The sequence below is a fragment of the Dipodomys spectabilis genome, unplaced genomic scaffold (assembly GCF_019054845.1).
Source record: "Dipodomys spectabilis isolate Male_0828 unplaced genomic scaffold, ASM1905484v1 ptg000069l, whole genome shotgun sequence".
Lineage (NCBI taxonomy): Eukaryota > Metazoa > Chordata > Mammalia > Rodentia > Heteromyidae > Dipodomys > Dipodomys spectabilis.
Genome location: NW_024870746.1, coordinates 15372450 through 15399878, shown reverse-complemented (window position 1 = coordinate 15399878; position 27429 = coordinate 15372450). Strand labels below are relative to the sequence as shown.

The 27429-nt window shown below is 32.8% G+C and overlaps 1 protein-coding gene across 4 annotated transcripts in view; it reads right to left on the bottom strand.

Moving 5' to 3' along the window:
* Positions 1–27429, bottom strand: part of Gpatch2 (G-patch domain containing 2) — a 140008-nt gene that overhangs the window by 105109 nt on the left and 7470 nt on the right. For 3 of the 4 annotated variants that reach the window (XM_042682036.1, XM_042682037.1, XM_042682039.1), the window contains exons 2-5: positions 25618–26331; positions 21277–21338; positions 18304–18486; positions 17772–17851 (exon numbers count right to left, since the gene is read on the bottom strand). In XM_042682036.1, coding sequence (XP_042537970.1) covers positions 17772–17851; positions 18304–18486; positions 21277–21338; positions 25618–26331 — 1039 coding nt within the window. Of the gene's footprint in view, positions 1–15660; positions 17636–17771; positions 17852–18303; positions 18487–21276; positions 21339–25617; positions 26332–27429 lie in introns of those variants that run through there. The other variant, XM_042682038.1, reaches the window with a different exon arrangement.

The window sequence follows — 27429 nt, the reverse complement described above, 5'->3', positions numbered from 1 at the left end:
TAACGAGATAAACACTTTATCGGTACGTAGACATTTTAGAAAAGAGTATACACACATTAGACCTTGAGGTCTTTCACTTTTTGAATTAAATCTACATTTTCTCCTTTTAAATATCCAAAAATTAATCATGCCAAAAGTTAATAGTGGCCTCTAAAATGCTGGATAACATCTATTTAAATCCAGAAAGCAAATAGTGCATTTCCTATATTCCAGGGAAAATCCATCAACTCTGCCCATCCATTTCACTTGTTTATCTTCCAACACTACTTTAATTTAATTCACTGTCCACAGAGTGGGAGAAGAGTTTCCTAACTCTATGTCCATGTAGTATCCCTTCCATAAAACTTGAATTTATGTTCTAGTTCTTTATAACAAAGTCTGTTTCTATAAGTAGTGTACAAGTTCTTCTAAAAGCAGGAGCAAAGACTTCTTTTGCTTTGTGTATCTCATAGCTAACCAAAAGCTTGACAAATAATAGTCACTGCTTGATGAAAGCAAGCTCTACAAAGACTACTTGGCAAATGGCAAAATGGTGCCAAAAAGAACTATTTTAAATTAATGTTTCATAAATGTGTCCTGATTGAAATGGATTAAGATATATAAAACATTAATAAATCCAATTGTCTCTACATTTCAATATATGCACATAACATTGTAAATAGATGCATACATACACAGAGAGATGAGAAACAGTTGTGTACTTAAAAACTAGGTAAATTATTTAGACAAGTGAAAAAAAAAACTCTACAGTAAATCAGTTCTCAGACAGTCAAAGAAAACGGGGGAAAAAAACTTTTAAAAAATGTATTTAGGTGAATTTGTGTCTGGAAGCTTACAGAGTGAAGGGTTTTAATTGCCTCCTTGATTGTTCCTCATAGAAGCATCTTTTCTTTATTAGATATTGTAAAGGAAAGTTAAATTAGGCCAAAGGATTTTATATCTCTGTCTGATAACAGCATTGTACAACTCAGATAATATTTATTAATAAATCTTTGGTTTGTTTATAGTCAATTAAGCTAATACAGACAAGTTTATATTAGCTAGGAGTATAGCTATGCTTGTATTTGAGTTAGTTTGCAAAAGAGCACAATGGGGGCTGGGAAGGTGGCTCAGTGGTAGTGCTTGCTTTGCATGCATGAGGCCCTGGGTTCGATTCCTCAGCACACCCTATAAGCAGAAAAAGGAGGAAATGGTGCTGCTGAAGAGCTGCCTTGAGCTGAAGAGCTGAGAGACAGTGCCCAGCCCAGAATTCAGGCCCTATGATAGACCAAAAAAAAAAAAAAAGAAAAAGAAAGAGCACACTGGTTTTGGTCATCCTACTGTAATACGATTTCTCTTTTATCTAGGCAGCAGATTTTTGTATGGTAACTGCAGAGATAATCATTTCACGGGTAAATACGAGAAACAAAATACAAAGAAAGACAAAGTTGTTAGATTTAATTTTACTGAGTTAAGTGTATGCTAGTTCCTTTTAAAGATGTAAGAATTGCACCTAATTGAAATTTTAATGTAGTTTATAACAAATGCATACGATATACTGACATTTTTAAAGATGCAAAATAAGTAGCACACAATTCCTAGAACCTAAAGAAAAGAATCATTTAATCTGAAGGACTAGGTTTTCTTTAGCCAACTATTAAGGATCAGAAGAAAATAGCAATTGAATGGATCAGGCACTAGTCTCATCAGTCTCCTGGAATAGTGAAAGCAAAGGACAAAGACATTTTTCAATTAAAGTGGCTTAATTCAAGTAACTCTAATGAGCTTCTGAAGACATTTCTATTTGTAAAGGATGTAACTTCTATACCACCTATACACAGAAACAAGAAAGGACCAGAGAAACTATGTTCTACAGCTCTACATAACACCTAGTTTTTTAAATACTCTGATAAAAAAGTTTAAAATGTAAACAATTCCATTTCTCCATTATACATTTAGATTTCAGCTACCCACTTAATAATCTACTCACCTACACATCCTCCCAAAGCTCAAAGAGTAACTTTTTGAGGGGAGAGGAGGCAGTACTGGTATTGAATACAGGCCTGAAGGCAAACCCTGAGCTTTTTTCACTCAAGGCTGGCATTCTACCACTTCAGCTACAGCTCCACTTACAGGTTTGGAGGAGTTAATTGGAGACAATCTCAGACTTTCTTGCCTAGGCTGGCTTTGAACTCTGATCCTCAGATCTTGTCTCCTAAGTACCTAAGAATACACGCACAAGACACTGGAGCCGTTTCAAGGAGTAACTTAACTGTGCCATATTTTGCAGAAACAAACTGATGCTTTTACTGCTCAGGTTTCAATGAAAGATAATGCACAAATAAGGAGCAGTTTTTGGCCAGAAAACAGACATTTTTACCTCTTCTTTTGGCCATCACAGTATCTTTAAAAGTTTTGTTTTTGTACCTTTAGCAGCCAGAAAATGTACTTTACAGTTTAAAGCTAAACTAGACACAAGTATATTATTACCTGTCTGGACCCAAAGGAATTTCAGCTTTGGACTTCTCAAGTAAATGAGTTATAATGGTCCCTTCACAGTCCACAAAGTTCTACTGCATACATTATTTCATCTTATCTTTTAATATCCTGATTTTAGGGATGAGGAAACTGAAGATCAAAAAGTGGTTCCTCCAAGGACATACAGCCACTAAATCATGGGCTGGGAGGAAGCTAGTCAGTCTGTTTTCTAGTTCTATGCTTTGGCACTGTTCCAGAAGTAGTAAACACATAGTTCTGACAATAATGAAGTAATGAGAGAGGGTAGACGCTTCTGAGGGAGGAGGGACACAGATTTCAGATAAAGATGCAACTAAGGAGCATCTCGGACTAACATGGGGAATAATGCTTCAAATGATAACAACAGTGGAAGCAAAGTCATAAAACCTGGAAAAGAGAGACATATTAGATGTATCAATTTGGAAGACTCAGGATATGAAGACTGAAAGTCAGGCTGAAATCCTAATGATAAAGTCCTAGAATGTAAAGAAAATAAATCTGTATTTTATGTGTCACTAAAAGACTTAAATTAGAAATTAAAGGTACACTATGAATACCTTAGAGCTAATAGTGGCATGAAATAGAGGTAAAGATTAAACAGATTGTGAGTATGTCAATGACCAAGAGACTGAATTAGAAATAATATACAGAGATTACTAATTGGTCTGCTTAGAAAGTCTTTTTCTTCAAAATAAATGTCATTGGCAGTTCCTACAATTATGATTAGAAAGAAAATTTTCATTTCAAGATGAATTTGTCTTCAAATAGGAAGACTGAAGAGGAAGAAAGAAGAAATAAAAATTTTGAAAAAAAAACAGCTGGAGTAGGGAATCAGAGGACTGAGCCTGGCTCTGACTATTATTAATTATGTCTGCCATTTACTTTCTTCAAACCTTAAATTCTTCTTTTGAAAAGCAAGTAGGCCAAATTTATCCTTCACAGCGCTGGATCCTACCATGCAATTGACAAACTCTAAGAGTAGATATGAGGGAAAGAAAACCTTAAATGCATTATAATGAATTAACTTCATATTAAGGGTTTTTAAAACAACCAGAAAAATACCACAAAAACCTTTTTTGGTATTTATAAAGAAAGACATAAGCATTTTAGTTTACCTTTAATTACTTATTTTTATTTAAAGTAGCATAACTTATACTTTCATGTTTAATGTGATGAGAAAAATATATTAAGTACACAAAATGCAGTGATTATTTTGAAAGCTTTTTCAGATAACTGTATTTAAACTTGAAATATTAATATAAAAATCAGTTCAGATAGACAAAATGAGTAATGTAAGAAATCCATACATCAAAATTCACTAGGTTTAGAGATTTTCAAGGATTATGAAATAACTAAATACTATAACTACTCTGATACTTGCTTTAGAAAATGTTTCCTTCACTGAGTAGGCAGTCCAAAACACAAATCATATTCTGGCTATTCTAGCTACACAAAATAATATTTAATTGGTAAGCTGGTCTTATAGCATCTTATATGATAGAAACCAAAACAAATTGCCAATAATTTACCATTTTCAGATAAATGACCTACTATCACTTTCACTTTTGATTTACATTTGAACATCTATTTTAGAATCTCAGTTGATACAATTTAAAAAGTATAGACTTAAAACATTTTGTCCTAGAACATATTGGTTGCAAATACATTTTCAATAAATTAACAAGTAAGCAAACTGATTGTTATTTTCATTCTTAAATTTTATATAAAAGGACAGTAAAGCTCAAGGTGGGTAAAAGAGGAAGTTCCAAATCTGACTTCATTGTGAAATATGTAGAGAAGTATAAAATTAAACCAGCCATATCACTAATTAACATATATAAGAGTATATAAAAAGAAATATTTGTGTGTCCTATATAGAATTCTTTTACAATGATGACTAGAATTCAGTGTATAATGAAAATCTAAATGATTTCACATACTTAAGAAACATTGAAAAAAGGGCAATCTAGAAGTGAATATATAGAGAATAAAAAAATATATGCCTGAAGATTAATAAGATATTTGTGTAAGACAAACATAAAATGTATCTGATTATTTCTGCTTCCTTACATTGCTTCTATGCCACTGCTATTAACAGAAAATGACAGTATTTGATCTTAATTAAAATAGGTGCTTTTTCTCCTCTGTGCTTAATACCTTACGTGAACTGATGGCATGACCCAGGTCTAACTGTCCTGCTCTCCACTTCCCACCCACCCCAGTACTCCATTCAAAATGAATCTGTGGCAACAATCACGTAACAAACTCCTAAGTGCTTGTTTTATGAAATCTGGCCCTTTCTCAAGAACTTACATTGAAAAGTCTTTTAATCTCTTTCTGAAAAGAATTTACTGGATCCCATTTAAGTTCAAGTTCAAGGGTATTAAAATGTACAAAGGAAAGTGAAAAGGGTGCCAGGTTACAGATTTTTAACTTCTTAGCTAGAAAACTGACTCAAAATTGATTTTCTAATTTACAATGAATCAAAAGAAAAAACATTAGACCATAGCAAAAGTGGCACAAATGTATCAAAAACCAAATGAATAAACATTTGAGGAGATTTATTATTAGAAAATGTAATAAATTTTAGAAAGATGAATTGATTTTTAGTTAAAAGGTATAACTGACAATTTATTGGGCGGGAAGATGCATTATTTTCCAATTGTTATCCATCTACAGTAAAACTGATTTGTGTCCTATTGTATTTTATGGAAAAGGAGAGTGCAACTTTCAGTGATTTAGATTAAATGTATTAATCATAACCAAGCACTGTGAACTATATATCTACTATTAAAGAAGATTTTTGACATTTAATTCTGTAGCAATATTTTGGCTCTGTACCACTCTTCCTAAATCCAATTCCTGCTACAGTTGGCAGATTTCTCCCTTTTAATTTTATGAGGCTTAAAGTAGCATTTAACCACCCATGCGGTAAATAATGCGGGATTAGAAATATTTAGTGTTTTGTTTCCCTTTCAAGAGTGGTAATCCATCAAATCCAAAAATGTTCTCTAAAATTTTTCTATATTTTTGGTGATTTCTAATATATGGTATCATAAAAACTATAAAATTAAATCATATGCATTACACAGCCAGAAGAGAAGTGCTATAAGCTGCAACAACCTGAAAGGAGCAGGTAAAATGCAATTTGGATAAGAAGCATGCAATCCTTACTGGAAAACAAAATCAAAACTAGGAATTAAATTAAAACATTTAATTGGAATCCTTTAATAATTCCCTTGAGTGATGAATCTTAAGTATGCAAAACATTTCTAAACAATTTAACTATTCTGTACATCTCTCTAAACCACTGCTACAAGGTTAAGTGTATATAAGAGAATGTCACTCAATATGCTGCAAAGATAAAAGTAAATTTTAAGCAACATATCACATCTGATACATATGCTCAATTAAGTTCACTCAGAATTTTTCACACAGGTGAAGAAAAGGAAAAACTGAAGTCTTCCAAAGAAGCTAGTATTTCAATTTATAACTTAGAATAGTTAAAAACATTTTTATCATTACATGTGAGCTTAAAAGTAATTAAAACTTCACAATTTAAAAAATCACAGTAATGATTAGTAGTAAAACTGACTTTAAACAAAAACAAATTCTAACTCTAAGTCTGAATTTATATAAAATATTAATTTGGGTTATTAATGAATCCAAATTATTGTAATAATCACCCTATGACTGTATTTGGTACTTTTTATATTTGGTACTTTGAAATATATCAAAGTAATAAAGTAACATGTCAAATGACTAATTGTCTACATTAAATCTATATATAAATAAATGATTCAGAAATTAGTAAAAGTCTAATTTACACAAGACACAGTAATGCTATACATTCATAGCTATAATAATCTAATTATATATTCATATTTTACTTTCAGTGAAATTCAAGTTTACAATTGTGCAACTAAAATCAATGATTATTAGAAACATGGTAATCTATATGCATTATAGATAAAGAAAATCATATGTAGTAACCATATATATAAAAATGTTCCTGTACCTTTTTAATACGTATTATCTGCTTTGTCCTCCCTGTCCTTCACAGAGCTACACTGTGAAGCTGGAGTTGTATACTGGGGGAAGAAAGAAAATGCTTTCCTATCAGCAAGATAGCTGGTACCTTTAAAAAGCACTCTGAGGAAAACTAAAGGTACTTCAACAACAAATATCTGATTATAAATTATTAATTTGTTGAAGAAAGACGGTGACTTGAAATCATGTTCAAAGCAGGACAGAGTTAGATTAATTGGAATTTCTGAATCAATGTGAAACTTGAACATATACTAATGTTTTAAGCTAGAAGAGGAAGTCAGTCAAGGAAGAAATACATAAAAATGGCTAATGCTGAGCCGAATTATCTATTTCCATACAAGTTAACAATTGCAAAGCATTTAGCAGTAAAAATTCTTATGTCTTTTCTCAAAATGAGAACCTGACCAAATTTTGATCAGGTAACTTTACAAGTAGATCAGAAAGTTAAGATTCAAGTTTGTGTTTTTAAAGGCTAACATTCCAAAAAGCAAAATCATTAACTCTGGCTTAAAGTCTAGAAAGGCGACTTTCTGGAAATTTTATTTTGGGACCAGAAGCTGACTCAGATCCTTCTTATTCTATAAAATAGGGTAACAAGTGCAATAGGAAGGATGAAGAATTTTATAAAGGGACAGTTTGGGTTTATAAAGGGACAGTTTTGGGGAGTATCTGCTATACCTACACTATCATCAGGGAAATTCAAGTAGCAAGTCTACACTGACTGCTCCTTCACTTTTGTTTTACAACAGGAAGAGGAGAGAGTGAACACAAACACCATCTTCCTCACATCTAACTAGAGACAGAGCATTCTCTGCAACTAGTCAAAGAGTAAAATCTGTAAAAGGGAATGTTAGAAACAATTGCATGAAAGCAAAAACATTTGAATACTTATCTTGGGGTTCATTTCACCTAACATCAACTTATCTGACCTTTTCTGCTTGTCTCAGACATATACTAGTTACTGCAAATAAGGGAAACCATGGGACCTATGTTTCTTTGGGCCTGGCTTACTTCACTTAATATAATTTTTTCCACGTCTTTCCATTTCCTAACAAATGGGGCAATGAACCCCAAGATAAGTATTCAAATGGTTTTGCTTTCATGCAATTGTTTCTAACATATTTATAAGATGATTTCTTTGTTGCCTTGTACGTCCTCCCCCACGGTATAGCCCCTGCTTTCACTGTATTTGAGGTTGGTATAATTTGTCGAGGGGAAGGGGAAAAAAAACAAATTGTTTAAATAGGGATACAGGTAGACCCATCGCAAGAATGAGATGTACAAATCGTTATGTCGAAAAATGAACTTTACAACTTTGGCTGGGGGGGAGGGGGAAGTATGAGAAGGGGTGGGAAGGGGAAACAAAGGAGGAGGCAACAATGCTTGATAAGAAATGTACTCATTATCTTGCCCATGTAATTGTAACCCCTCTGCAGGGTATTTTCACAATAAAAAAAAATTTTTTTTAAAAAGGGAATGTTAAGAAACACCCAAGAAAAGGTCTTTAAGCCCTGTATCTGTCTGTACGTGAGACAGCCAATCAGCTTGCTAGTGCTCTCTCAAAAGCAAAGCAAGCTACCTTTTCTTGGGCACATCTCAGCTTGGCCAAGAAGGATTTTGCTTGTTAAGGTCCACACTGGAAAGCTAGCAAAAGGTAGAAAATTCTCTATTTGGGAAATAGCAACACAGCCAACATTTCAAAAAATATTAAGCAAACACTGTGTTTTAAGACCTGGTCTACCATCATTCGGGTGTTACATGCAACTCGTAATATGATAAAAGAATAGACAGATGAAAAACTGTATAAAATCATAGGTTACCCATTTAAGAATGAATATAGAAGAGACAGAGTGCTTATCCAGGATTTATATAAAGCAAAATTAAATTAAATGAGATGAAAAGAACAATTTCTAGACTATTTCAAAATCTGTTAAAATCTAAAAGAACTTAATAAACCAAGGACGTACTATTAAAATCATTTCACAATACATTGTTACCCAAAAATAAACATCTTGGAGGTTTTGGAATATTTCAGCAGCAAACTGTACAAACCAATTATCAGACTTAACTATAAAATTCTAAGAGGAAGGAATTATACTAGCGATGTAAAAGTCAGTACTCCTTTTTCACATGTCAATTTCTACTTTATCCCCTACTAATTACTAAAAAAATTATACAAGAAAACATACAAAAAATTATAAATTGTGCTAGCTTAAACATAAATATATGCATTCTGACATGCTCTCTGGTTTATCAGCATCCCAGGTTCCATGATGATAGGTAACCAACTATACAGTACAGTGAATCTTCTCCATGGAAATGAATTCTTTGTGAATTCTCTACATTCACCATCAGAGAAAGGTTGTAAGTGACTTTAGTTTAGGAACTGCTTCTTAAACATGATTTCAATTGTCGTACCCACCACTGATCCTAAACTTTTCTGATATTACATATTTAGCATATCTAAAGGTAAATTAGAAAACTTTTTATAGACCATCAGAATAATTCTACCAGCAACATATAAAGCAGAAAACAGAGTTGAAATTTTTTAAATAAGAAAATGTATGCGGTATTTTGGTTTCACTGGTTATTATATTTAAAAAGAAAAATAATGAGGACTTTGCAATGTCACCACATCACTTTAAAGGGCAACTAGAAAAAGGTGCCAACTCTCCATCAGTGGAGTCAAGTAGCTATTAATCAGCAGCCATAATTTTGTTAAAAAGAAGCATTTCAGAACACATTTTTAAAGGTTTTCTTATGATACAAAAATCTTAAAGTGATAATCATAATCTATAAAGTAGACTTTAAAAAGGGTTATGCTTGCAAATTCAATGTCTTTGATTCATTAAAAAAGCCAACAGATCACATCTTCAAAGAAATCAATTTTAAACCATTTCTCTAACTACTACAAGAAGGACTTAAGAATTGCATTCAAATATAAAAGTTAAGAAAGTATGGCATTTTGTGTATTTTTCAGAGTATAATCAAAGACTGAGTGCACTCTCCACTATTTAAGCAACCATAAAGACAGACAGGTAAACTGGTAACTTCTAAAGGAAGTACATACTAAATTTCAGAATAATCATTATGATTAAATCTAAAAAGGATAGCTAAATTATTACATGATTACATATTTATCATCAGACATATTCTTCTTTAAAAAAATTTCAAAGCACAGGAAGTGATTCAGTACTTTGTACACAGAGTGCTATTTGTTCTTCTACCTATAGTGAATGATATTTAAAAGCTTCAACCAATATTGTCAGGAATCAGAAGAGACAGCTGAAAACAAACCCAATTTCTTAAGTAAATTACTAAGTAACATGCACACCTACTACTTTCCCCATGTTATCATGAAAGTGATCTGAAGAAAGACACAAGGCTGGCCAAGAATGAAAATCATAACACATGCAAATCTCTTCAATCTTCTTCCTGTCCTATAATTATCCCACTATCCACCCTGTCACTCAACCAAGTTTGTTTGTTTGTTTTGTACTGGCCCGGGGGCTTGAACTCAGGGCTTGAGCACTGTCCCTGCGCTTTTTGGCTCAAGAGTAGTGTTCTACAACTTGAGCCACAGCTCTACTTCTGGCTTTTTGGTGATTAACTGGAGATAAGTCTTTCAAGGACCTCCACAGTCCAGAGATCTCAGCTTCCTGAGTAGCTAGGATTATAGGCATGAGCCACAAGCTCCGCACACCCATGTACATTTGATATTTTTATTTTTTTCTGTAATGTAAGCTGCTGGAAAGCATGTACAAGCAAAGCTTAAAATAGTATTTACCAATATAAATACTAGCATAGATAGTACTGATACATCTTTGTTAAATAAGTGTATGTCCTCAAAAATTGGTTCAATTATCAGGTTCAGTAAATGTAAGTGCTCAAACTAGTGTCTGGTCCTCATATACTAACAGAATGGGTGCTGAGTTCAGTATCAGAGTACTTTGTTACTGTCTTTGTGATCAGAAATTGCATAAGCTCACGGGATTCCTATGTACTACAGAGTGCATAAAGATCTATCCAGTGACCATCTTTTCAGCCAAATTCTGCCTGCTCCAAACTTACCTGCACTAACATACCTTATACCTCACCTCAGTGATAATAAATTCTTCAAACTTGAGCCCTGAATAGACCTTTTAGTCAGACAATTCCTGAATAGTTGGTAAGCTCTCACTCATTCTTAATATTAAAACACCTTCCATCTGTGAGAGGTGCTCCCAGAATTTTACCATGTTATGTAAGGAAGGAAAAAAAAAAGAAAGGAATATAGATGCCACCACAGCTGAATTTGTCAAATTTCACACTGTAGTAATAGCTCTAAGGCCCATTGAAGTTCCAGAAGAATAAGTGAAGAAGGTTCTAATACTGTATGATGTCATGATTAACAAGCTAATAAAGCATATAGAATATCAAAATAACTCATACTTCCAGTGGTACTTTGTATACAGGAACAAAGCTATTTTAAGAAGATTATACTTACTAGCAACATGATAACAATATGAAGAAATATCTAAATTGCACTATCTTTGGTCTATCAAAGGGAAAACATAAACTAAGTTATAAACATCAGCCTACATTTTAGGGATGTTAAGATGTCTGGCGCACAGTATCATTACTGTGCTATTATTACCAATACTCACTAACAATCACAGTCTCATAACTTTAAAGCCAAACTCAAACACAAAGTCAAGCCTGTGCTAAGTTATCAGGGAATCTCAAATACATGGAAAAAAGATACGTATTTAGTATTGGTACACAAAAACATCAAGATGTAACATCTGTTTTCATAGTTTTCCCTAAAGCATTTTTAAGAATAAACATAAAGAACATAATAAGCATTCAAATGCATGAATAAATGAATACATTACTACATTTCTACCATTTAAATTCATATTTATGTTTCAGTTTTAACTAAAAATTGAAAGAATACCACTATTTAATAGCAATTACAGATATTAATTATAAGAAATATAGTCAAGAATGACAACAAATAGAAAAACTTAAAGCAAGTAAAGTTATTAAAATTATTAAAATTGCCTTTTATTATCAGCCTTTTAATTTGTGGTTTTATAAGGTATAACATCAACTTTATGCTAAAACAAATTATAAGGAAAAAGCCATCTGTTTCTACTGTGAGAGCTTCATCTAAAGCTGATTCAAGACGAAAATGAAATTAACATATATTGTAATAGGTGAGAACAAATATCACATTTTTTAACTTTTTATTTAGCTTTCTAAATATACACCATTTTTCTATTCTGCAGCATAACCAAAAATGCTTTCAGGGAACATACAAGTACCAATGTATAGAGTTATAATGAAGAACAGGATTGGTAAATTTCAATGAAAAGATTTAGACTACTAGTAAACATACAGTCAAATTGGAGGTATTTTTAGAAAATATTTCAGATTTGTTTTCTATCTTAAAAGTATCTCTTTTAGACTAGTCTAAAAGAAACAAGAGAAGTCCAGCAAGGCAAAGAGTCAGTCCCTACATTATGAATACCTCAATGAACATGCCAGTCAGAGTCCCACATCTGTAACTTCACAAAAGAAAATAACTACAATATTCCTTTTCTCCTATAGAATGAACTGAATGCAGATTCTAAACAGATAAAAATTATCTTGTTCTGGGATATAGTATTGACAATGTATTCCTTACTCAGTTAATATTGAGTTAATATACTCACATATTTTCCCAGATATATAAAATTGTTAAGCATGTACAAATAAATCATTTTTAAGTCAAAAATTATTTTTTGTAAAATCAACACAAATATCATTACTATCATATGTATTCTCATTTCAGCTATACAAGAAATGGACTTGTAATTATTTTTAAATAAGACTATATAATTTGCTACAATTTCCTATAAAATACTTTCATTAGTTCTCAAATACTGTATTTTAGGCTGAGTCATTTATTTCCTGTCTTTCAAGTAGGTTACTTATAATTTGAATGCTAACTTTCAATGGACAAATGTAATACTTATTCATAAATCATCAGTTTTAAACAAAAAAGAATTTTTAAAAATGCTTACCTTCAGAAAATATTAAATAGAATGTTCTGGGAATAGGATAGCCTGGCTAACTAGAATGTATTTTAAAGCTATCTGAAGCTCAATCCTTCAGAAAAGCTCCAAAAAATCCAACCACATTTTGGGAACCATTTTTAAAATGGTCCAGCGTTGTTGACTCAGGCCTGTAATTCTAGCTACTCAGGAGGCTGAAATGTGAGGATGATGGTTTGAAACCCAGGCAGGAAAGTCTATGGGACTCTTATCCCATTAACCACCAACAACACAAGAAGTGGAGCTGTGGTTCAAGTGGTAGAGTGCTAACCTTGAGTAAGAAAGCTCAAGGGCCTAAACACTGTCCAGGTCCTGAATTCAAGCCGCAGGACCTGCACTAAAAGGGAGGAAGGTAGGGGAGAGGGAGAGAGAGGGAGAGAGAGGGAGAGAGGGAGAGGAAGAGAGAGAGAGAGGAAGAGAGAGAGGGAGGGAGAGAGAGGGAGGGAGGGAGGGAGGGAGGGAGGGAAAGGTGAGGGGAGGGAGAGAGAAAACACAGAGCTTAGAAATAAATGTAACTGCTAGGCAGTAATAGTTGAGATGTCATAGCTACAAGACAAGAATATACTTCAACTGTAGTTTCCTTTATACTGTTCTGTGTAATAGAAAACATTTTTAAAAAGTGAAAATAAATGTTCTTTGAATTCACCTTATAATAACTATATACCATTAAAGTGGAATCTGAAGTCATATTTGTGCTGTTAGACCTCTGTTCCAGAATATTCCTTGAAATTAATTTTTTATTAGCTTAATTCTCCTAAAGGACTCCAATAAACTGGTATTTTGTTTTGAAAGAGGAATTAACAATATTAATGACAACATTAAATTCTCAGGACTGCTTACATTATATTCCATATATATATATATATACATATATGTATATATATATATGTGGACAAAATTATTTTTGAAAATCAGGTAATTTGGACTCAAAAGTCCTAAACATCTTAGATCTTTCTTTCTTTCTTTTTTTTTTTTTTGGGTCCAGTCGTGGGGCCTGAACTCTGGGCCTGAGCACTGTCCCTCAGCTCTTCAGCTCAAGGCTAGCGCTCTACCACTTGAGCCACAGCGCCACTTCCAGCTTTTTTCTTTTTATGTGGTGCTGAGGAATCGAACCCAGGGCCTCAGGCATGCAAGGCAAGCGCTCTACCACTGAGCCAACTTCCCAGCCCCATCTCAGATCTTTCTACAAAAGAATTGCTAAATTATTTGGGAGGGACAGGAGATGAAGAGTTTAGATGAGTTTTTTAGTAGTGATTAAGTTATAATTAATCAGTGCTTATCAACCTAAAAATCATTCAAAAATGATTCTTCACAAACTATACTAAAGACAAAGGCCTACTAAAACTGATATATAAGAAAATGTCAACTTCTATAATATAAGTCACTATATATTAAACATAAAGGTAAATTATCTATAAAATATGAATAGAAATGTTTAAAATTCTGTAATTTTCACCCCAAAATGCAATTTGCAATGGAATTTAGGTAGCCAGATACTATATTTAGTGTCTAATAATAACAGTAATTATCATTTACTCACAAATATACTAACACACCAAAGATGAGCATGGTTCCATTATGCAAATATAATCTCATTTAAACATAACAACACTAGTGCAAGTTAAAAATTGTCTGTTTTTTTTTCTTTTTTTGGGGGGGGTGTCGATTGTGGGGCCTGAACTCTGTGCCTGGGGGCTGTCCCTCAGCTCTTCAGCTCAAGGCTAGTGCTCTAGCACTTGAGCAACTTCCAGCTTTTTCTGCTTATGTGGTGCTGAGGAATTGAACCCAGGGCCTCATGAATGCAAGGCAAGCACTCTACCACTGAGCTACTTTCCCAGCCCAATATTGTCTGCTTTTAATAAAAGAGAAATCTGAAGCCCAAAATATAGTCATAACTAAAAAATTTAAAGAGTATGGAGTTTCAAGGGTCTGATTTTAAAACTCATTCATTTGTATATCACTTTGCTCCTAATAAAACTAAACAGTCAATCCTCATCTTGGAGATTCCATATTTGCAAATTTGCCTACTAACTAAAATTTTTTAACTCCTCAATCAACACTCACAGAGCTTTGAAGTCATTCATAGACTTGTGTCAGTGGTAGATTTTGATAAGTCATCTGATGTACATGTACATAAACAGCTGAAGTCAAAGAAATGATTTTCTGTCCTCTTGTTTCAGCTTTGCTACTGTCAACAAATGTCCTCTCTGTAATGTACTTAGTGCCTTGTTGGTTGCATTTTTATGCTTTATCTAGTGAATTCATTCTTTATTACGCCCTACTACACTACTGAAAAGTGCAATGTGACTTTACGAAGCACAAAGGTTACTATAAACCGTATTCAGGCCTAAATTACAGTGCCATTGACTTCAAATGTGAAAGAATCAACCAATACAACATAAATAACTTTAAGCATAAACATATATATGTTACATATTCATTGGTTGATGAAAATGCTGTGACTTCAGCCTCACAAGAAGCTAATCTGTCGTTCCCTTAGGAACAATGGCTCAGTATTTCCTAATTCAGAGATCATACTGACATCATAGAACAGAATAATGAAAACCTACTGAATATTCCCTCCATGTTAAAATGAATACATTGATATTTTAGTTAAACATTTTTCTACTCTCATTTCCTTCAAATGTTACAATGACATATATATCTATATATGTATAGATACAGATATATGACTGTATGTATGACCGTATATATATACACATAGACACACAGATACAGTCATCACTTGCCTATAAAGATACTCTTTTTGCCATTCTGTTTAATGGGTCGCAGCTACGTGTGTGACTTTGCTCAGAAAATTAATCTCTGTTAAAAGCAATTCATCTTTCCAATGTGACTCTAAGGCAATTACATTTCCTTTTTGATTATAGAAAGTAATGGATAGTTTAAAGATTATTTTTTGTGAGATTAATATTTTAAATTTATTATCTGTATATAACTTAAGCAAGAAGAAAAACAATTTTGCATAAAAAATTGTAAAGTATCAACACAAACTAGAACTCTTACCTTTCTTGCCTAAATCAGAGATTTTATTGAAAAAATAATTTACAGTACTTGAAAATTCAAGCAAGGACAATTCAGGGTTGAAAGAAAAACTGAAACAGTCCATTGTCTTCAGTAAAATTTTGAATACAAAAGCATAGACCAGGAAAACACTTCATGGCCTAATGCACTAGGTTCCATGATAAACACACATATGTAGTATATCTCCATCAAGGGAAACTTAATCACCTTTTTGCAATTTAAAAAGGAAAGGCAGATTTTAGTATGGTTAAGCCATGTATCATCAATACCATGAAGCTAGCCTATCAGGTGTAATAGCTTCTATAAAATACCACAGTGAGATTGCAATAAGCCTAGAAAATGGGCTACAAATCCCAGTTATGCTCAAGCAAGCAGTGAACCAAAAATAAAAATAGGTAAAACTAAACCAAGAACTAGATAGCATTCATTTAGATTCATGATTGGTAAGGCAAAGTTCATAGGCCAAGGTTTTAAAGGGACTTTTTCAGATCCAAAAGATAGTCATTATACAAATGAAAGCATTTATGTAATTCAGTTGAAAAAGTAAAATATGAAATTTACCTCCAAAGATACAGCTTAAGTTCGAAGATGCTTACTTGCAATTATATAAATATAATTATACATATAATTATACTGTTAATGATATAAAGGTAAAGAGACTCAAATTTGTACTTTATAATGTTTAATCCCTCCATTGTAGGCAGATATCACATATTTTGCTTAATATATTTGTTGAAATTCTTCAGGTTATAATAACTTTAGGCAAAAGTAATGTCATCTTTAAGTTTCTTTTCCAAACTTATTTGATTTGGCTTTTAAATGTGAAATAACAAACAATCCATACAATATAAAAATACACATATTAAAGCACATAGACTTAATCAATAATAGGAACTAAATATAAACATTTTAAAGAACTAAAATGGCCTGAACTTAGTATAGTGTCTAAATTACACCATCAATAGAAATGTTACATTTCCCCTTACTCAGCGAAAACGAGTTCATGCAAGTACTTGTGAAATGCAGTGACACATAAAGTCTGCCATTTTAAGGAAAAACAGGCAACGCTCCCTTTTTGCAATCATGATATAAAACAAAACACAATGCTTGAAAAATACCAGATTTCTTTCACATGACTTCATTACACTCTAAGCCAAAATAATAACTGTGATGTACTTCAGGTATCAGACAAATAGATCATTTAAAGGGTAATAATAAATGAGTCTATTAGCGTAGACTAGTTATCACTTTGGCTAGTTTAAGAGTAAGATGATTTTTACAGTACAATAAAAACTATACTATAAAATACAATGAACTTGAAATACAGAGGATATTATCCAAGTAAAAAGACAACTGAACAAAATACAAACTCTAGCAAAGATTATTAATCTTGCCTATTACTTATCTTAGCCCTTGTTAAAATACCCTGAGTAAAATGTATTTCTTAAATAATGCTGGTTATAGAAGACTCTCTAAATCTGAACCATAATTGTCAACACAAAACTTTTTTTTATTTACAACAGTCAGATATGTAAAAACTCATTCTTAACCAGTCATAATATACATATTAAGGAATACTTAGGATCAATCTGGAAGTTTTCAATGTTCTATCTTTCGTCAGCACTTTGGCAAATAAAGTAATACATAAACGGATTCAATGTAAAATATCATAAAAGAGAAAAAGATATAAAATTTACATTAGTTTCTATCCACTCTTGGCCAGCCTAGATATCTAAAAACCCTCCCCAATCAGGTTCATGTCTGCCTAAAAGGAAAAATACCAGTCCTCCAGCAAAAACAGCCCCATCTTTCATCAAGGAGGCTCTCACTTCAATGATATTCCTCCTGGGAAGAGGACAGGAGCCAGGTTCCCTCGAATGTCATTCCCCAGGTGTTCAAAACGTAACTAATTTATTAGCATTAGCAGATTTGGTTTATAGGGGAATCTCACTGGTCCAGTTTGTAGCCTACAAGAAAATGGATTATTTTTAAGTATAATATTAGAATGTAAATAAAGGATGAGGATGTGGCTTTTTTTATTCCATAGAAATGGAAATTTTTCCAAACATGACAATTTAATTTTTTTAAAAAAAGCATGCCTACCATTGAAGTTGGAGTCCCTCCAGGTTTTTTAATATTCTTTGAAGACATTCCATGAAGGCGACTGAGTCTAGCTTGGAAACCTGGAAAATCAGAACACTCAAATCAGAAGATATTGCGATCACTGGAGCAAAAAAGACTCTATCAATAGAGAATTAAAAGCAAGTTGGTGGTAAAGACGAAAACCATGAATATGACAGGAAAAAAAATGTAAAACTTGTTCTTAAAAGAACAAAAGCAATGTCAAAGGGTTCTAATGTAGACAGCACTTTTAACTTTATAGAATAACATTCAGGGTGTTTCTTTCTCCCAATTCACATTTCTCCTTGAGCTTAGCAAGAAAACAAGTCAATTTTTTTCATTAATTCTAAGGTATGATGTAGTAGCGAAATTAGTAGTCAATCTGCTTTATAGCATTAACCTGCTTCTTCATGTTTGCATCTTCTAACTGCCACTGAATGCTAACCTCTTTCCATGAGCATTCCTAGACTGACATTATCAGGATCATGTTCCCCAGTGAGGGAGGGCTACTGACCTCTTCTTCCTGGATGTGACATGAGGGGAAAAGAACCAGTTAAGATACTTTCAAAGACAGGATCAGGTAAGTCTTGGTCTAGCTCAGTAGGATCTTCCTTTTCCCACCAGGGCACAACTCCAGTGATGCCACATGCTCCCCCTGACTCCTTTTCATAGAACCAGTCACTCTGCTCATCATCACCTGTGGAAATACAAGAAATTCCCCAAACATTCAGGTTTATCATTGGAACACGTAATTCAGGCTGTGAGATAATAAAAATACCAGTCAAATCTCAATTTCAGATAAACGTTTAGCTTTTAATCTAAGTATGCAGTATTTGCTTTAAAGTTTTCTTGTGATTGTCCCAAGGATTGCATATGACACAGCTGTACTAAAATACCGGAGAACCTAGTACTTTATGTCATAATCATTAAAAAAAAAAAATCCTTAAAACAAAAACCTTTCACTTCATACCACAGCTTCATTTAAAGGGAAAAAAAAATCTGTAATTCAGTAACAAGCACAGGTATCATCAAAAACATAAAATGTTATGTACAAGCACAGGTATCACCAAAAACATAAAATGTTATGTTTCAAACTAATTTTAAAAAGGTAAAAAACTACTATTATATCTGGCAAATTCGGATACAATCAGGAAATGCACTTAACTTACTAATCTTTTCACATTAAACAAGAATTAAAAGGATAAAAAAACCCAAAAACTGTAGAATCTGGTTTGTTCCAACTGATAGACATATAAATATCATGAATAGAAAAGGGAAAATAAAAATATGTGAATCCAGAAGTTAATCCAATTAGGTTCACAAAGAATTTTGAAAGGTAACTTTAAATGAAAAGGACAATATGCAGTTTATGAATTATATTGAACTACTTCAACCAAAGTTTTAAAAATCAACATTAGTCAGTTGTGTTGACTTTTGGAAATGTCCAAGTATAACCATGGCATTATGAATAGCCAATTTAAAGCTCAGTTACACATAAGCCCTTGGTGAGAACATACATTTTGGGTTTTTAGAAGTTATTAAGAGCTACATAAGGAGCTGGGAAGGTAGCTCAGTGGATAAGAGTGCTTGCCTTACATGCATGAAGCCCTGGGTTCGATTCCTCAGCACCACATAAACAGAAAAAGCCAGAAGTGATGCTGTGGCTCAAGTGATAGAGCCCTAGCCTTGAGTTGAAGAGCTGAGGGACAGCACCCAGGCCCAGAGTTCAGGCCCCATGACCAAATCCCAGCCCCCCACCCCCACTGCAAAAAAAAGAAAGAGCTATATAAAAGAGACAGAAATAGATTATGAGATAAAACAGAATACAGATGGTTATAAAAATGGTATACAAAATTTTGACTATTATCTGAATCATTAAAGTCTTCTCTATATCAGTCTTAAAAGCCAACCAATAATTCTGGTTTCTAAGATGGTTATATAAATCTGCCAACTTTTTCTATTTGGAGAAAAGGGGTGTATGTTGTAATTCCAACTAATCTACAGAGGAGGCTGAAGCAGGAGGACTGAGAATTAAAGCAAGCCTGCGCTATGTAATAAGATCTAGTTTCAAACTACTTTAATTAAGGTATTACTTTAAAATTACTCAGTCTAATGAACTTATTTGAATTTCTAGATGATTTACAATTTTATCCTTAGAAGATAAATCAAAGAACCAACTAGCATTCCATTGTTTGATAACACTGAGAAAGTTACTTCTGCTAATTCCTCACTTTAAAAACCTGAGGTTTTACTTAAAGGATGAAATAGGAACATATGCAAAAAAAAACACTTTGTAATGTGAGATGCATTAGTACATGAATGCTAGCATATCTTTCTGAGTCACTCAACGCTCTCTAAAGATTAGCAGCTTATACAAAAGGTATTTTTTATAAAGGTTTCATTACTTTGTTTCACTACTAGTAACAGCATTTATGACATGTTCTTCGATAAAGATCTACAACTTAATAGGAATCTGTTATCAAAACAGTTAAGCTTACTTTGGACTCCAAGGTCCTAACATATTTCAGACTAACCTTTAACTTGAAAAGCCGAGGGACAAACTGATATGTACCTCTTTATCTGTGACAACTGTTTTTTAAGCAAGGAAAAAAGTGTGATCTTTCCACCTACACAACTCATATTGTCAGGAGGACAGATAGACTAAGAAAAATATAGTCATGGTCAATACTTTGTCCTTTAAAAAATAACATCATTAAATAATTTATACTTCAAATACACTATCTTACTTGTCCTTTTAAACTGTCTTCTAATATATAATGGAAGAAACATCCATATGTATTAGCTTAATTTCATATATGGAGAATAAAACAACAGTTATGAGCAGATGTGACTACAGAGAACAAATCTGATCAAGGATTAATCCTCTTTACATGCTAAGGTCTTTCCTACTTTTCTTTGCTTCAAAATACTCCATGTTCTAGTGTGAAAAGGTTTGAGAAGTTTTAGAGCTAAAAATCATCTAAGATGTAAGAGACATCTATTTAACAGTTTACAGTATTTGTGTAAGTTATCTAAGTACTTCCAAACTGGATAGGATGAATAAATATCCCAGCAAAATAAAGTTGCCAAATGACTTACTTGTAACTCCACCTTCAAGAATGTTTAAACAGTTTTAGATATATTTGGAACCATGTGGACAATTAAAACTATTGTCTTGAGAAGTTGCTAAAAGAGACAAAATTGAAAAGGTGAAGAAACATGCTTTCTAAGAAAGCTAATCCTTCCTTAGTGTTATAAGGGCCCCATAATAGCTGCTGGAAATAGTTTATTATTGTTAATCAGGAAAGCAAGACACCTTTCCATACCTTGTAAAATACCAACTCAATATTGAGCCCTAGTCTAGCAACTAGTGTTTGTAATATAAATGGACTGTAGTTATCATCTCAAGAAACAACCAGTAATAAGCATAACTTTAAAATGGAGATTTTTTTTTCCAAAGAAAGAAAAATAAAGAGCATTTCAGTACCTTGTCTTCCCTCATCATTGGTAAACAAACCAGCATCAGTGCTGCTGAGACTGCTGGAATCACTGTAATAAAAGGGAAGAAAAGAAAAAAGAAAAAAAAAACAGATCAAAAGAACAATTGATCTCTCAGATGTAAAATTTTAAAGAGACATGGCAGCTCAGGAATGGAACTTGAGCCTGACAAAGATCTGAAAGAAAATAAGATGACTTTTATTTTTAAATCAATTTGCAAATACCTGGTGCCATCAACCACGGAGCATTTTTTTTTTGGCAGATAAAGCCACAGGAATCTAATGGGACCCTGACAGTAAGCCAGATGTGACTGCAAGGAGGGGCTGCACAATTGATGCACTTTATTATCCGCTTTCATCCTAACACTCATGGTTTCCATCTTATGCTGTATGACTCGGCTTGGGTCTTAAACACTAATGCTTACTGAAATGAGGAAAGCTCAATCAAAGCAGGCTAGTACTTTTCTCTGTACATAAAATACAAGGGCCTACAATAAAATTACTTTTTGGAGCCACACTTTCAAATATTCCAGACATTACTTAAGAATTCACCAAAACTCTATTACTTGTAAGAAAGAAAACAACAACAACAACAACAACTATGGGATGGTGGCAATCCATTAAATAAAAATTAAGTTCACTCTAAACAACAAAAAAAATCAAAATTAAGGAGATATCAAAAAATTCCTTGGATCCTATTACTTCAACAGAAATTTGAGAATATGACTAGGATTTAAGCAAATTAAAATAAATAGCAGATGCTCACTTATCATGACTAGTCAATTCTAATGGAAGGAAATGATAGTTGTGGCCTCTCAAGAAAACTGAGTGAAGTTCATTAAAAATTCTCATGTACACTTTCCTTATTTAAAATACAATTCTTAATTTTATCCAACCAAGAAATATACTAGGGTGATTTTAATTAAAATATTTACAGCATTTAGAACCAAAAGTAATTGACCTATTTAAAAAGGTATTTTAACCTGCTTTAACATTTTTAAATTGAGACATTTATGGTAACATTTATTGATAGCTATTGATAGATTGATAGATTGATAGATATGAATTCACCTATTTTTCTGAATATTATCAATGTTCAGTTATTTGCCATTAAAAAATAAGTATAAGTGAAAGATTTAAGCATTTGTCAAAAGATATGTGGCATATAATTCCAAGGGATTTCAAGACTTTTTTTATTTTCTTCAAATTAAGTAAATGTATGAAGTTCCCAATACTATAAATTTGATGATAAAACACTGTTTTCTAAGAACATCAAATCCACATTGCCTTACTGACAAACATACAGGCACAGTAATGACAAAATTAAGGTACTGGCTCAGCATAGTGGCATATTCCCGTTGTCCCAGTTCCAGGGGAGATTTAAGCTGTAGAATCAATGTCCAACTGAGTTCTTATCTTAAAAAACCCAAAAGTAAAAGGGCTAGGGAGTATGGCTCAAAAAATCAGAGTGTCTTCCTTCATGCTCAAAGTCCTAAGTTCAAATCCAAGTACATTCCAATAGCAAAGTATCAAAACATATCATGAACTTTATCTTATATGCAATTTAGGGGTTCAAAGTACTATTGATACTCTGCTTTGGTATTTTTGTTACCTCCGGCCCTTATCAAATGAAGGTCCTTATGTATCCCTCAGGGACAATAACTTTTTTTGAAAAACTGAGACAAAATATATTTAAACTTTAAACTTATTTGAAGTTTAGAAAATGTACTCAGAAAAGCCTCAGAAGAGTTATTCATAATATTTTATATATTATAACTCTAAGTTAAGCAAATGTCAATGTACACTAAATACAGTCCAGTTAAGTGTGGCACAATTAAGTTAGTTTTCACAACTTTTCAGCACTCAAACTTTCAGAGTGTCCATGTGTTATTTTTTTGGTACCATGATCTTATCTGAGTTCAGATTTTGCCACCCGATATGAATTCTATTTATTGCCTGATTTATCTTTTCAAACTTAACTATTTGACTAAACGTAGTATGATAACCTGGAACAGAAAAAGGACTTTAAGTAAAAGCAAGGAAAAATGTAATAAAAGGTGGATTATCCTTAAAAACATATATTGCTTCCTAAATTGTGACAGGGTCAGCATAGTGATGTATGGATAATAACAATAGAGAAATTGGGTGTGTGTTATATGGAAATGGAAATGTGATACACATGAACTCTGCAATTTTTTTATCAATTTATGTATTTCAAATAAAGGTTATAAAATACGCAGTTTTAAGACAGATCTAAAACCTTTCACTGGTAGGATTAGAGGTCAACTGAAGTAAAAACAACAACAATAACAAAACACTGTTACCAAGATTGGGCTAGGTAAATATGAGTTATTTCACTGCTAAAAGTTCCCCTTGTCCCTAGAAAGAAGTCAAATCATTCACATATTACAAGTGGCCTTCAAAAACTGCAGCTCAGTATGCTTCCCCAAATACCTCACCTGTTTCACAATCCATACCTTTGCACAAGCCACTCTCTCTACCTAGACATGCCATTTTCCTCTCTTTACACCTCTTTTTTTCCTAATAAGTCTTTGTCCTTCCATTAAAGCATAGGAAGTCTCCCTTCCCAGCACACCTCTGTCAACATGTTTGCGTGCCCACTCTACCCTAGGATTGCTGAGGATAGTCTGTATTATCTTCAGTGCACAGCATACAGCAGTAATTAAATGTTTGTTTCATCTCATTTCTCCTTCTCCTTCTCATCTCTCACACAACCATACAATTATAAATTAATTCCAAGAAACTATGTAGCTTTTTATAATAGGGAAATCCTGAAAAGTAGTCTCAAAAACATCTGTATTTGTTAAGATACTTTAAATATTCAGCAATATTCTCATGGAAGAAATTTGTACCTAATCCTGAAGTGACAACAATAAATTATAAGAGAAAAGATTAAAATCAAAGAAAATGTATTATGTTTTACTTTGTCCATAAATACGAATATCCTCTTGAAAAACTTGTACATTCACTGTTAACTACTACCATTATTTAATAAAGACTCAACTATATATTTTTCCTAATGAAGAAAAAAAAAAGGAATTTCATCTCACTTCTGTTCCTGTAGAACAATACAAAGTAGAACAATACAAAGCAGACATCAAACTAATAAATTTTTTGTTTGAAAATGTAAAAGAGGGGACTACCCATGAATCCAGAAAAGTTGGTAACCTAACAGTGAATAACTCATCTTAGGAACTGAAAACAATAATTAAGTTTGGCTGAGCACTGCTCAGTCACAATGGTTACTGTACAAATAATTCTGATTCTTGTGTAAAGCTGATGACTATCTTGAAAGGACAGAGACCACAGCTTTTTTAAAATTTCCATGAAATATATTTTCACTTTAAAAAATTACATAAATAGTAAATTATGTTTAATAAGAAAATAAATGGTTCTATAAACTCTTACCAGGTTCTCATCCTATCTGAAATAATAGTTACAACCTAAAATAATTAGATGTCATAAGCTATCATCACATCATTAAAGTGTTCCTAATGCTATAAACTAAAAAATCAAATATTCTCTCAGATTTGATTTTACTAGTTTATCATCAGGCATTTAGTTTCAGGGACACAGGCCTAAAATGTTGAACAGTGTCAATACATCTCATTTCTTACAAGTATTACCAGTGCTATATAAAAGAAAAATGATCACTTACCTTTTGATGTTTAAAAATACTATATACCAGTTATTATGGTGGTATATACCTATTTATTAGAATGGACAGATTAGACTAACTACAAAGTGTCATTGCTTCTTGCATTTTTCTAATGACAAAGATTAGGTAGGGCTGGGTTATGTAAAACTATAAGTAATGTTTTCTAATTTGTAAGTAATAAAAATCCTTAGCAAGCTACCGATATTTTAAAATATAAAGGCAAGGCAAATATATATTGAGGAGGAAGCAAATTTTCAATTCATAGGAATGGGAGTAGCAAATTATGTACTTTATAAAGCTCCAAATACTAATACTCTATAATTACAGAAATAATTAAATATATAATTCTATGAGTTATAAATGTGGTATTATTCAAATGCATATTTTCCAACTGAAAATTCCTTTCTGATTCTTTTTGTAGCTGAAAATTAAGTCATTATAACACAATCAAATCACTTTGTTTAAATCAAATAAGCAATTTTGTGCTGTATAAAAACATCATAAATTATAAGGAAATATAACCATAGTTAAAATATAACACTGCTATCATAATTACAATTTATAATTATTTTAAAATAGAATTAATTAAAATATAAAACCCTCAACCACAAACATTAAAGACAAAGTTTCAAATTTAGAAAATGTAAGTCACCTTTCACTCATGAGTTCATCTGAGACTTTTTGTTCTTCATATTCCATTTTGTCCTTATTGGTCTGGCTTACTTCCTCATTTTCTAAAACAACTCCTTCATCTTGGATTTTTGGTCCTTGTCTAATTATTTTCAACTTTCTTTTTTTAACTTTATTCTTCGTAAACTCTTGATATTGATAAGTTCTGTTGTCCATGTCCTGATCTCTACAACCTTCAGGTGGCTGGGTCATTGTCCGTTTGTTAGAAAGATCCTGTGGGAGATCTACTGCCATGCGTTTTACCTTCCTCCTCCTGCGGAGAGTCCTGTTCCCAAGGTTGTCTACAGCAAAATCAGACTCATGCCACAGAGGTCTTTTCCCTCGAACGTTATTATTCAAATTGGATGATGGCCTGCGTTTTGCTACTAACATTTGGTCATCAGAGTCACTATGATCTTTTTTGTTACTATTGTGATTCTCTCTGTAGTCCTTGCTTGGTTCTTCTAAACTAGAATCAGACCCGTCACTTAAGCAATGACCAGTATCCCATGGGTGGTGAACATTATATGACCTCCTCTTCCTCCCTCTCCTTTTCCTGGCTTGGCGTTTCAGAGGACATGATATACTTCGAGAATGGTCTCCTGTCTCAGCAAATCCACCTCGAGCTTGTTCGGAACTCTCCTCTAATGCTGAGACAAGATCATGAACCAGTTCTTCCATGGTTCTACTAAAATGCCTATATAAAGAGAAACAAAGAAAGTCATTCCTAGTCTTTATCTAGAGTTTGCCATAGTAGAAAATACACTCTAAATAAGAATAACTTTGTTATTACAAAAATATTTGAAAGTTAATTTATCTATTCAATGTATCCATCACAGTTTCAAATTTTGATTCCTTATTATGCCCCTTCTTGTATAATTTTTTTATTTTATGAAAATACTGTACAGAGGGGTTACAATTACATGGGCAAGATAATGAGTTCATTTCCTATCAAGCATTGTAGCCTCCTCCTTTGTTTCCCCTTCCCATCCCTTCCCAGCCTCCCCCACCGCCCCCCCCAACCCTCCCCCCCTACCACCAAAGTTGTAAAGATAGTTTTCGACATAAGGACTTGTACATCTCATTGTTGCAATGGGTCCACCTGTATCCCCATTTAAACGATTTGTTTTTCCCCTTCCCCTCCACAAATTATACTGACATCAAATACAGTGAAAGCAGGGGTTATACTGTGGGGGCGGGACACACATAGCAACAAAGAAATAATCTTATAACTGTGTTAGAAACATCGCATGAAAGAAAAAATACATAATTTTTTAAATTAAATATAAGAAAAGCTGGGCATGGTGGCACCTGCCTATAATTCCAAGATCCAGGAAGTTGAGAAAGGAACATTATTAGTTGGAGACTAAATAGTAGTACATAGCTACATCTGGCTAAATAGTTAGACCCAGTCCTTATTAAAAGAAAAACCCTATATAAATAAAAATAAACATAAAAATTATTTCATGTTAGAATAAACATCGTATAAACAACAAAAGTCCCCAATACTTTTGTATTTTTTACTATTTAGTTATGGAAGTTATTCTACTTAAATTGTATTACCTAGTCTGCCCCTGGTCTTTTGCTAGAACCAATTTTTCTAGAACAAATATAAACTTTCTCAGTCCATTACCTACCCACTAATTTTAAGTCATGGAGGTATGAAATCCTCTATTCAACTAACATTCTGAACAATCATTGCCAGAATATTCAAAATAGAAACATATATTTAAGCCATGCCCATCTCAACCCACATACACCTTCAAACTGACTTGTACTAGTCTTCAAGGGCCAA